Source organism: Dromaius novaehollandiae, chromosome 6 (assembly GCF_036370855.1).
Source record: "Dromaius novaehollandiae isolate bDroNov1 chromosome 6, bDroNov1.hap1, whole genome shotgun sequence".
NCBI classification, from domain to species: domain Eukaryota; kingdom Metazoa; phylum Chordata; class Aves; order Casuariiformes; family Dromaiidae; genus Dromaius; species Dromaius novaehollandiae.
The window spans coordinates 20,715,999-20,728,983 of record NC_088103.1 but is presented as its reverse complement, the minus strand read 5'-3'; the positions used below and the strand labels follow the sequence as shown (position 1 = coordinate 20,728,983).

Here is a 12,985-nt window from a genome sequence, read left to right as displayed (position 1 = left end):
CAATTCCTCCTTGAGGTCATGGCCTGTAAGGCACTGATGGCAAAGAGGCATCTGGTCTTGGATCCATTCCCATACACGTATTCTGGTGAAACACTCACCAATCCTAAAGGAGACTTCAATAATCTCAAATTTAACCATCTAACCATCACTTTTGTTGGTTTGGTTTTTGAAAGCACTGAGAACAAAAGCATCACCAGCTGCCTAGTACTTGCAGGGAAGTCTTGAGTAACCAAGTATACAAGGCAGAAAATTTTTTTCTGAGAAAACACACTTTGATGCAGTTTGCAAAGCTACCTCATTGACGGCCTTTCAGCTACAGTCACGAAAGCTGTCCCCAGAGCTCATGAGCTATAACCTCAGTAAACCTCATACAATTAAAAGTTTAACGAGACTTTTCTTCCCTAGTTCTGGCTGCAAAAAAAGCATTATATACCTGTATAACATAGCATTAATACTGAAAATAAGAGGCTATAGCATACATTGATACAGTGACCACATCCATAATACAATACTAGAAAGGGATGCTATATTCCATATTGAGATTGTGCCTGTGAGGAAAGCACAATTATAAATAATTTCAGTAACTCAATTTTTTTTTTTAAAAAAAAAAAAGAACAATATACAGGTATTAAATAGACAAGTATAAATAGCCGGCAGTAAAACACAAATCTAACAAAAAGAGGATGTAAAATTGGACAGCGCTACAAAGAGGTACAAGAACTCACATACTACATTATGGTAACACGTTCAGATGAATGCATGTTATATAGCTTCATTTACTGCAAACCGTTGCTTTTTCTTCATCTATTCATTTTAATTCACAGCACTGCCCAAAATCTGAAGTACTAGTCTTACTGCGCACATCCTATAGATTATGGCTGAGTTTCCAAAAGTACAAACATCCCAACTGGAGTGTAAAAGTGTAAAACTTCTAGCACACAACCAAATGTAGAGCTCATATACTCAGCAGCCAAATTCATAGATCTGAAAAAATTGAGCTCAGAGGGAAGAAAAAAAGACTTCTTATAGGAAGAGTTTCTGATATAAATACAAAGATAAATACAAAAATGAAAGTAAGCTGAGACTCTGAGAACATACTTAGTCAACATCCCAGTTATTTGGTAAAATCTGGTTTTGCAGAAAATTTCCAATTAATACCTACCTATCTGCACAATACATATCTTTCACATATATTTTCCCAAGAACAGATCAAAATGACTATTGCTTACAATACTTCAATAGCAATGACAACATACTTATGCTCAAATAAGGGCAATGAAAAGAAAGTAAATAGCAATATGCCAAAATCTGCACAGGATTCTACTCATATTGTTTCAGCCTGAATACTTTAGGCAAGTAAATAATTCAGATTTGTGACAGTTATTCCTTTTTAATTTAGAACTTAAGGACAACCCTTGTCATTTACGGCCTTAAATCTTTTTTTCTTAATGAAAATGTGTTTGTTTCTGCTGCCTAGCCTATACAAGATATTACAGTAGCTGGTACAGTACCAATTTCTGGTTGCCTTTAAAAACAATTCCCTCAGTTTCCTCCATTATTACTGTGAAGAAAAGTGTGTCAGCTACTGCTGACACAGACTCCAAATGTTTTTTCATTTTATCTGCATTTATTCTATTTGCCCCATGGCTATCATACGGGTTTAGCCATCATTGCAGGTTCTTGCCTTACACAACAATGATAATGTACGCAACCATGCTTCAGCGAAACCTCATAAAATTCTTTTCTATTTGAGTTTTTTCTGTTACTGCTTTTAGATGGATTGTAGCAATAAACCAAACCACGTATCAGCTCCTTTCATTCTAAAGATTTCTTTCAAAATCTCTTTCATTACAAAAGCAGCATGTATTAAAAATTTCCAAGCACACACATACAAATGCATCTGATGAGGTGATTTCTCAGAACATTTCGTGTGGATTCAGATGTAAGCTCACATACCCATGAGAAAGCCAAACAGATTCAGAGCAAACATAATGAAGTTAGTACTGTATTCGTGCAGTGCAGCCTTGCAAGGAAAAAGAACTTAACTTTCCAAAGAGATACTAAGCAATACTCAGTCTAGTATCCCGAAACTCCTTACAAAGAAGCAAACAGTGTTGTTTATAGCACAGTACATGCAGCAAATTGCTCATCACTGTAGCCAGGTCATACTCACTACAATCCCTAGAGCTTCACCACTCTGCCTTTACTTTTTGGTGTCACAGGCAAGGACATCAGGAACCTCAGAAGAGTAAAAGTTTTGTACTAAAACCACACTAACAACCTGTCTCTTCATGGCAGTTCAATAATTTGCTGTAGTTGGATCTAAAATTAAACTGATATTTGTCATTCTAAACAAGATAACAGGACACACTTCCTGACAACTGAAATTTAAAGTCACATATGCAAGTGTCACTGAAGACCAAGTCAGAGATGGAGAAATGGCTTAATACTTACACATTGTGTTTTCTTCCTGTCCAGCACTCATTACACACAGGTTTCACCCTAACAATATTTTGCAGAATAGGACTGTCAATAGACTTACCAGATGAAGATTTCCTCCAAGCTTAATTACTCATTTTTGTTGCATTAACACCAATACTTTTGACACCTTACCAAGATCCAAGCACCTGGAGAGGCAGCGCAAGTATGGCCTCCTCTAGAGACTTGGGCCAAAGGGACCCCTGACCTTAGCATCCAAAACAGCTTCTCGGCATTATCAAGCCACATTCTCCTGCTCAGTCAAAACACTGCCCTGCCACTCGCAGCCATGCAACCCACTAAATAGCCCAGACTGCTGTAAAGATGCCAAAGAAAACAAGTAAGGTTCATGAACCAGAGTAACAACAGATAAATACATTTGAATCACGAGCTAGAGTAATGCACCTTAAACTCTAGTCTAGACATTTTCAAGGCCAGCAATTCAGAAAAGTAACTCACTGTAAATACCTCAAAGTTTACCTCCGCAGACTATATTCCAAAGTGAGTCTCATGTTTATCAATGGATAATTTTTTGGGTTTTTTGTTTTTGTTTTAACCTAATAAGACAGACTAATCAGACCCTTAACTTCTGGAACTTCCTGTTCTTCACCAAAAGGTAGCCAACGCTCCTTAGATCAGGTATCCATTCCTAACACACCCTAATGGCAACTAACTACAAGCTTTAGAAATTCACATTTCTCCAGCCAAAAAGCCAAGGATGCTTGTGCACAGGCAGAGCAATGGGAAGCCAGAGGAGCTGTTGCAGCATAACTAAACAAACAAAAATCCAATAGGTGGTTTGAGCTTCCCAGGGACTGCTGCTGCAGAAAGTGGAAAAGAGACTGAACAAGCAGTTTATTTTTTTATACTCTTTGCCATTTAAAAAAAATAGAATAAATTTCAAGGTGAAAACACAACGCAATTCAAAGTGAATCCCTTCTTGAGAACACCTCTTTTGTGACTGAGGCATTTTGCCCCCCCAGCCCTCCCTTTAAAAGCTCCTTAAATTCAGGTTATACCTACCTTGTTCATTCAGTCTAGGACAACTCAGGAAGTGCATGATGAAAGAGGTCATGACTATAACAAGCCAATTAATCAATTAAGAGGGAAGGTATACTATTGTTTAAGGGCTGTTTGCCTTTTTTTTCTTTTACAAGACTGAATAAAAAAGCCTTTGATTTTATTTTTAACCTCACCTATCTAAGTCAAGTGTCCTTGAAAGAAACTGACAGAAACTGAAAGAACAAGTCTGTTTGCTAAAGATACAACACACCCCATCTTTAGCTGAAGATTGAGCAAGCTCTCAAATAAATTCAATGTTCTTCATAAAACCATCTAGAAGGGAAAAAATAGACTGGACACTCACAATTATTTTAAAGATTAAGAAATGAAACTGATAGCTGAACGTTTTCACTGTGGTGACATATACAGCCTCAAAGAAAAAGCTATGAACTGATTTCACCACCACTCACTTGCAAATTACCTGAAAAACAGAACATTATCACAATCTAAATGCAAAGTTGATTTTCTAAAAATCACTGCAGATGTTCATAAATCCATGTATAAAGTGTTTAAGAGAACTTTAAAACCAAAAAAAGAAGCTTTTCCTAAAAGAAGGGTCACTAAAACCACATCTGTGAATCTGCTGTCAACCTCTAGCAGAAGAGCTCCTGACAACTGAACCAACCCTCAGCTCCAGAAGAGCAAGACCTCATGCCTCATCCAGGACTCTCGAAACCATCTCCTCTTAGACTTAATTTTCCATGAAGAGGAAAATGTATTTGTTTTTCTCATGGATAGCTTCCTCCTGTTCCACCTTACACGCTCTCTGTACCTCTTCCACACTTTCATGGAAAAATAAGTCTAGGAGGAGATAGTTTTGAGAAAATCCTGGATGAGGCAGGTGGTCTTGCTCTCAGAGAGAAAAAAATATACACTTGAGAAGCAAGGCTTTTGGTGCTCTGACATTAAGAGAAGATAGCTCACCTCGGTCAAGCGAATCCATCCAACTAAATTTCAGATCAATCCTCAGGGAAAACACAGCATGCTACAACGTGATTGTACTTTCCTCCGCAAACTCCATTTTGAGTACTACCGGAAAGGACTCAAATACCAGCCTTACTTACTGAGGCCCAACTGTACAAATGGTGCTTTTCCTGAAGACTTGGTCTAATCCCAAGAGCCTAGCATGCAAGACCTGGATCCTGCCAGCACTTACACATGCCTAACTTGATGCATATAAACAAGGATTACTCATATGCTAGAAGTAAGTATATGAATAATAAGCACGTTCATGATTCAGTGATGATGTTCAGGTACAATAAAAAGCTAAGGTGAAGGGGGAGAGGAGCAAAAAATTTGTCACAATGCATCATAATCATGGCAGTGAATGCTCCCAACTGGATTTCAGGAAAGACAGGAGACGGCCTTAAAGAAGGCTGCCTTGGGAGTTGGGGGGGGGGGCACAAGGAGAGGGATGGAAGGCTCTTCTTTATTATTTACATTTTTTTCCTGCACATCTCCTAATAGGCAGTAAATTGCCACTTCTGAAAAAAAATTCCCAGAGAAGGACCTCTTCACTGCCTTCCTTCCCCCCCCCCCCCCCCAGCTCCCCAGCTGACATGTTTTTTGGCTTTTACATTCCCTCTTCCTTTGTTCCTTTAGCTACAGGCCCAGTTGCACGCCTGGAAAGCTTCTGAATCAGGTCATAATATCCCTTTTAAAATTCAATCCCTTTATCAGCCAACTTTTTTCAAAATATATGATATTCTAGAAGAGAAACAGCAGCTATCGAGAACAAACTAATTAATGCTGTGAACAAGTGAACTGCTGAGCAAGTTGGCCCAGGAATTGTGAAATGAGAGACCTCAGAAGTTCCAGGGGAGGGGGAGAATTTTTGAAAATGTAAATAAAATGGCTACTCTTAACTTCCTGTGACATAAGCTTAGGTAGGAAGGGCCTTACAGTTGTAGTAAGTTATTCTCTATTGCCCAATAATCATGCAAGGTCCAGAAAAATATTTTCAAGTGCTCACCCCAAGTGGACCCAAGTACAGGTTGCCCTGTAGAGAAGAGATTGCACTTACGCAACAGCTTACAAATTAGTTCCCAAATTTAAACTCATTCATTAGCTATACAACAGCAAGAGATGCTGGTATACCACCTGCCACCACCAACACAACTGCTGACGCACCACAACCTGTGGTAACTACACAACCAACACGGTACACTGGGTACTCTGAATACATACTGTGCGCCTTCTTCAACACTAGAGTAATTCTAGCTTGGGTGGCAAAAATTAACCTGTCAGAGTTAACACTGAGAACCCCAAAGGATTGCCCTGTTGAAGGGTTCAGCTCGAACATCTGAAAATCCACTAAGAACACTCGCCTTCTCAGGAACACCATCATTCTCTTACACTTCCATTAGAAAAGCACTGGTTGGCCTCAGGTTAAAGCTCAGTAGGTGCAAAGTTCCTGTATTTCTAACTCCTACATCAGAATGATTCAGTCCTGTATCAGCAGCATTTACAAAAAAACAACCTTTGACTTTCATCTTGAAGGTCATAAATCATGTGTCAGTAGTGACTACTCAATATAATCTAGCAAGTCATCGAAGCCTAGATGCTTCAGCTTCATTACCACTTTTTTCATACAAAATTATATGCATTAACAAGTTCTGCTACCTAAATCAACACTATGAACAATCTATACAAGGAAAAGTTTTAGGTTTATTATAGGTGCAGCATTTCAAGACTGTTTATATAAAAACAAAAATCAGCAACTAATTGCCTCACACTGAAACATCCAAAATGTGCTGGGCACTGTACGACACTGAAAGATGAAACTTCTACCCTCGAGATTTACAGTGTAAGAGGTGTTTGAAAAAAGTGGAAAGGAAAAAGAGCTTACTAAGACCCGCTTTTTGAATCAGGAATTATTATGCTATCAAATAATAATGGAAATAGCAAGAAAAGCTGAATGAAAAAGAGTTAACAGGAGCAAGAGAAGCTAAGAGAAAAACCTGGAAGAAATGAGGGGAAAAAATTGAGGGGGGAAGGAAAAAAATCAAAAAATGGTCAAAGCAAGCAGCAAAGGAAAAGAGATTACTTAGCTCAAATTGCAGGCTAAGAAAACTGGAAAGCCCAAAGTCACTACCCATGTAGTGGCTGCGGTCTTCACCATCTAGACAGGAGATCTAGAAAACTCATAGCAACACTGGTTAAGACAAAAGAAAGTGTAACTAAGATTGCCAATTATATCACAATCTCAAAATCTGAAATTGAAGCTTTGAGTAAGGCAATCTTTAGCCTTAACAAATAAATTGGGTCCAAGTTACAGAAAGTGGCTAGCTTTTCTTACTGATCATTTCTGAAAGTGAACTTTTTGCTTCTATTTCAGAAAAAAAATAAATAAGCTGAACAAAATCCTTCAAAAATGTAGCATACTCTCCACACTTTTTTGTAATTTCATAAGAAAGTAGGTCTTGTGTGTGTCCAAAGGAGATCCACAGTTGTATGCACTGATACCACAAAAATTATTTTTCATTTTACATTGATCAAAACTGTAGCCCACGAATTTACCATGGGTAGCTAGTTTTGTCTTGCTTTTACCTCTGATCACAGCAAAAACATAATTGAGAACCACCACCCTTGGGATCTGTGAACTACTAAAACACACTTCCTTTCTTTGGGATTGAGAGACTGCTTCCATATAATTACTATTAGCTATTTCAATGGAAACATCCCACCTAAAAACTTGCTGGAAACTTACTGCTTTTTGTAGGCTGAGAACTCCAAGAGCTACTTGAGGTCATCAGAAGACACGGTACTATAAAGTTAGCATGGGGTATTTTAGCAAGTTTAATTACTGCTCGGCACTGCAAGAAACCTATACTTTTCCTAATGCGACTGACTTGTGAATCCTGCCTGCTTTTTGATCTACACAATTTTAAAAATCCTGCAACAAGGCTGGAGGAGCTACTCTGGGAACTAATAACAGGTCTGAAAAAAACCCAGACGTGCTGCTCTACTTCTCCCACTCTTCAATTTTAAGCGATGGAAGAGAGCATAAACTGTACTTAATTGCAAAATTGTCAGTTCAGTCCTTGAGTCAGTAAATTAGGCTTTTACAACTTCCCTTCACTCCCATCTCTCCCACTTCTCAGAAAACATAAGCTGCCAGCACAACTTCCCCTGTCTTCTCCAATCATTCCTATTACCTTTTTTGTCCTTCCTTCCTTCCTCCACTTCATCCTTCAAAGCCTCCCTTTCTTTTCACTTACTCCTACAGGACAACATACCCTAATTCCACATTTCACATCCTTCCTCCATGGAGTGTCTTGGCTACTCACTAGGTACAACTCTTCCTCCTGCTCTCCAGCCCCTCTCCTGCTCTCCAGTCTCCAGCACAACCATCTTCAGGGGGGGCGAGGGGGCAGACAGGAAAGAGGAAGTACAACATGGAGGTCCCAGAAACAGCAGGGAGTTGTTTGGCTCCCAGCTTCTCAGGGGCAACACTGGACTGCAACATCTCTCGTGCATTTCTGGCATCTAGCTGCCAGCAAGAAAACTAGATCCCAACTCTCCATCTCTTAACTTTAGACATGCAGAGAGGCAACTCATTTGTTTGCTTTTAAATGCACTAACAGATTATTGCAATATTTTAAAGTTTACTTGGTGACTTCAAATGAGATATTCTATCTGAAACTATTCACTCATTTTTTCATAAAACGGATGGAGGAAGTTGATAGGAGCCCTATAAAAGCTACAGAAGTTGGAATTCTAACTTTTTTCTAATCCTACAAATGCCCACATTTACTTACTGGACTGCAAATTAGCACTTCAGCAAGAAGTTCAACAATCTACTTTGCTTGAGGATAAGGCGCTGGGAGCACTTTTGTAGCTGCACAAGCTCATCTCAAGAACAAAGTACAAGCCTGACACCCTAATGAGCCCACTTTTTTCAATAACACAAAAATTTAAGTGCAAAACCTTGACATTATTTTAAAGCAGTCTAAAGCTTATACTGTTCAGAGAGATTTCTGTTCCAGTCCTCTACATTTAAAATAAAAAACCTTCTTTAATAGTACTTGTCACAATGAAGTATCTTCCATTATATTCTGAGCCACATTATTTTACAATCACAAAATTCACATTACAACAACAGTAGTATGAAGTATCTGGACCTCAGCTTAGCAAGACACCTACATGTAAGCAACTTTGCAGAAGCCACTTAATTCCACATTAAAAGGGAGATACCATACAATCAGGATACAGGATTTCTCACATGCATGATGGACTTTGCCAAATAAAGTATTTAATAATCCATCAGTTCACACACACACACAAAGGAACACAAGAAAGCAACTGGCACACTACTTAAAAGAAAGAATTAGTCCCCGCACAAAGTACTGAGAGATTTTAAACCAGCAAAACATCCACTTTCAAATAGACAGAGCCAGTTTCTCACAAAAACATTTACACAGAAGTGCAACATAATAATCAAAGGTATTTCTCAAGGAAGAACTAAATGTTGTCCCAAAACATGACTGACCAAAAATAAAGCAAGCAGTGCTCTGGTTTGCTTTGACAGAAGGTAGTTTCCTGTTAGATTTTGTACTCTGTTTACTAACACTTAGGCATAATATTCTCAAATTAGAAACAAAACAAGCTTAAAGACAGCATTCATAAGCTACCATACACAGATTTATATTCAACACGAACAATTAGCACCAACTGTAAATGTCAAATATGTTAAGTGGGGACTGAGCTGGGGAATATTCTACGAGGAAAAGAGAGCTTATCGTGACCCACGTTAGAAGCCTTTCGGCAGTTACTAGGACTCCAACTCTTTCCCTTTAGCAATCAGAAGAGTTGATTACTTCCTTTCATGTTGTGTACATAAATACTTATAAAAGCGTCAGCTATACATTATCCAGTCAGCTACGAGAACTGTCTACATAAACAATAGTCTAAGTTTCCATCACGGTTTACATATTGTCTTTAAAGTCTAATGGGAGGTTATATTTTAAATAAGAAGAAAGAAAATGACAACATAAGAATTTTTAAAGACCTATTCTGCAACTGAAAAACATGATAGAAACCCTAGTGTGATGATACCCTTCCCGTAAGCTAGAACAGGAACAGGATCATTCCTTCACTAGTGCAGCAAACAGACTGCACACACAGACTCTGCAGCTTCCAACAAAATTCTGCTGCTCGTTATCTGCCCCTTTCCCTCGCTCACAAAGACACCAGGCTGGAAAAAGAAATCAACAAATACAGACACAAGTAGTTGTGGGTTATAAAAAGTTTCCATCTCCAACAAGCATTCGAGAGATAGAGTTTATATTAGCCTGCCTCTTCCAAACAAGACTATAATTAAGTGCACCGCTGTAAACTGTCATTTTTCACATACTAATAGTAACTCCAAAAATTAATCCATCTGGATAGGCCGGATTAAAGGGATATTTAAGATACGTTTATTTTTTACCCTAAGGAACAGAAGCATGTTATGCAATACATGCTGAGGGCCGTTTCATTTAAGTAGTTTAAATTCACAATACAACAGTTGCATTTGCTACTAGGTTTAGGTTTTGCTACTACACCCAAAGAATTAAAAAAAAGGGAAACTGACTCATCTGCCTTCAACAGTGAAAAGAGGTTCAAAACCCTAAATGGTGAGGAAAGAACAGCTGGGTGGCCAGATTTCCTACAGCGAGACATCAGAACGAAACCCAACTACATCCGAACGCAGGTTCAGACAAGAACCTTTCTACCGCAGCTACCCTCAAACATTAACTCTTTCCATAACATATTCGAGACAAATATTTCCATAGGCCACGGTTACTCAGAGGTGTTCAGCACACACACAAGCAGTCTCATGATTAGCTGCCATGAGACCTCCTCAGAAGAGCGAAGTTAAAATACATACTTGAAGGATCCTTGAAGGATCAGGCCCTTGACTTCCATACATGCATGATGACTTATTCTTAAGGTCACTGCTAGTAGTATCTTCTATACTAACTTGTTAACATGTTTATTGCCAGGGAAACAAAAACATAAGTCTTACAAAATTTGATCTTTACTACTAAAGATAAATGAAAGCAATAAAATGTATTTAAAAGAGCAACACATCAGGGAAACATCCTGCCCGGCATGAATGTTAATGTAGCTCAGATTAGCCTCATGAACACGTTCATCTGAGGAGTGCATAACTCATTTTGCCAATTAAATTAAAATACTTTTCCCTTGGAAGCTCAGTGTTGTGAGACACTTTGTAATTCTAACTTTCATTTTAAAAATGAATGTTATTACTATCTACAACATCGATTTCATTTTTTCCTGCCATTCATATTTTACACGTTTGTTTTTAAGGCTGGGGAACATTAGCTGGTGCACCACCATTAATATGTCTTCTCAACAAGATAAGACCAAGCATTGATCTAATCACACAGAAACATCCCGGGTCCCAATCTGAGAGGCACCAAGAGCCCCGTCACCCACTGATGTCGGACCACATATGGCCGCAAGTGCTGAGGCCCATTGTTCGGGCTCTTCTCCCCATCCTGTGGGGTCCTGCCGCACATCACTAGCAGAGGCCATACACCGTAATGCATCACTATAAAGCAAAAACACACCCTCCCATACTTTTCAAGTTTAGCGAACTCTTGTCGCCAACGCCGTAATTAAGGCAGAGCGTGCAGTTCAACTACATATGGACCATCTTCCAGATGGAGGCGGTATTTACGGACTTTTATTTCCGTATAGAAATTATGAACTGTGCAAGAGCCAGGAGGCCCTTCCAGCGCGCACAGTTGCTCCTGCGAAGGGGCAGTCACCCCGCAACTCCTGGATTTGATTAAAAAAAAAAAAAAAAAAAACACAGAAAATTTGTACCGGCCAACCGGGGCCGGGAACCCCGGCGCGGTGCTCGGAGAGCCGCACACGCGTTACAGGCACGCTGCACAGGCGGGCTCAGCCCGCGGGTCGGGCCGCCCGGCCGCACTCACCGGCGGTCTCGGGGGCCGGCGGCGCCCCCGCGGCGCCGTTCAGGTAGAGGATGGCGAGCAGGTGGGGCTGCGTCTTCTCCAGGGCCACGCGCAGGTCCTGGAAGTGGTCGCGCTCCTTGGCCAGCAGCAGGGCGAGCAGCAGCTCGGCCTTGCCGCCGCCCGCCGCCTCCAGGTCGCGCAGGTCGCGGGGGCCCAGCGCGCCGGCGGCCTCCAGCAGCTCCACCACCTTGTCCACCTCGGTCATGGCCGGCGCCAGGCTCTGCCGGCACTGCGCGAGCAGCTCCTTGTGCTTCGGCTCCATGGCCGCCGCCCGCCAAACTTCGCCCGGCGCCGCCGCGCCGCCACGGCCCGGCCCGACCCGACCCCGCTGCGCTGCGCTCCGGCGGCGCCGGGCGAACTCGGCGGCGCCGCCGCGGCTCCGCGTCCCCTCGCCGCCGCCCGCGGGAGCCGCCGCCGCGGCGGGCGGGGGCTGCCGGCTGGGCGCGGGCAGCGGCTCCGGCACCCCGCCGAGGCGGCTCAGGCAACTTCTCCGCCCCGCCCGCTACAGGCCATACGGCCGCGGGCCGCGCCGCGCCGGGGGCGGGGGAGGCCGCGCCGGCCCCAAGCGCCTCCTTTCATTCGCGGCCGCACGCAGCCATATTGGCTGCGCGCGGCTGCCGCCTGCGCCGGCGAAGGGCAGGGCCGCGCGTCCCCCGCCCGCATGCTCCCGCCTCCCGCCGCGACGGCCCGCCGCGCCGCGCCACCCGCCCGCCCGCCGAGCAGGCAGCAGCGGCGGCGGCCTCTCCCCCGGCGCGGCCCCGGCAACGCTCCCCCGCGCCCGGCCCGGCCCTCGCTCCGCCGGCCCGCGCCGACCCGCCCCGCCCGCCCCGCGGGGCAGCGGCAGCGGCAGCGGCAGCGGCGGGGGGCGGGGCCTCGCGGGGGGCGGGGCCGCGGGGCCTCGCGCGCACCGCTCGGGGGCGGGGCCGCGCCCCGCGCCCGCGGAGCAGGGCCCCGCCCCCGCGGAGCAGGGCCCCGCCCCCCCGGCGCGCCGCCGCCGCCGCCGCCGCCGCCGCCGCCGCCGCCGCCGGGCGCTCGCTGGGTTTGCCGGGAAGTGCGAAACGCCCGGGTTTCTCTTCGTCCTTTGGTGGTACGAAGCAGAGCGCTATCAAAATATCTACATATTCCACAGGACAAGAAGAAGAAAAAAATAGAGGGCCGGTGCGGCTGCTTGTTTTGACAGAACCGGCAAAATAGCAAGAGGTTGTTGGGATCTCCGTCCATCGGGAGCCAGGAAATTGAAAGTTTTCCAACAAAACACCTGAACGTCAGAAGCGCCTGTTTGTTCATCTTCCTCCCAGACGTAATTTTATTATTCGAGCTGCCGAGCAGGTCGCTACCCGCGCAGCGCAGCCTTCCCTGGGCCCAGCAACAGCACGGCGCCGCGGGACCGCCGGGGAGAAGGGCAGGCACAGCTCCTCCGGCTGAAGGTAACGTCTCTGCCACCATCGCCTGCACCA

The 12,985-nt window shown here is 43.5% G+C and overlaps 1 protein-coding gene across 2 annotated transcripts in view; it reads right to left on the bottom strand.

The window, feature by feature from the left end:
* The window catches only part of DLG5 (discs large MAGUK scaffold protein 5), a 120,080-nt gene extending 107,698 nt beyond the window's left edge, over window positions 1-12,382 (bottom strand). For both annotated transcript variants that reach the window (XM_026116730.2, XM_064513824.1), the window contains exon 1: window positions 11,490-12,382. In XM_026116730.2, coding sequence (XP_025972515.2) covers window positions 11,490-11,790 — 301 coding nt within the window. In that variant the 5' untranslated portion in view covers window positions 11,791-12,382. The remainder of the gene's footprint in view (window positions 1-11,489) is intronic.
* Window positions 12,383-12,985: the final 603 nt, after the last annotated feature.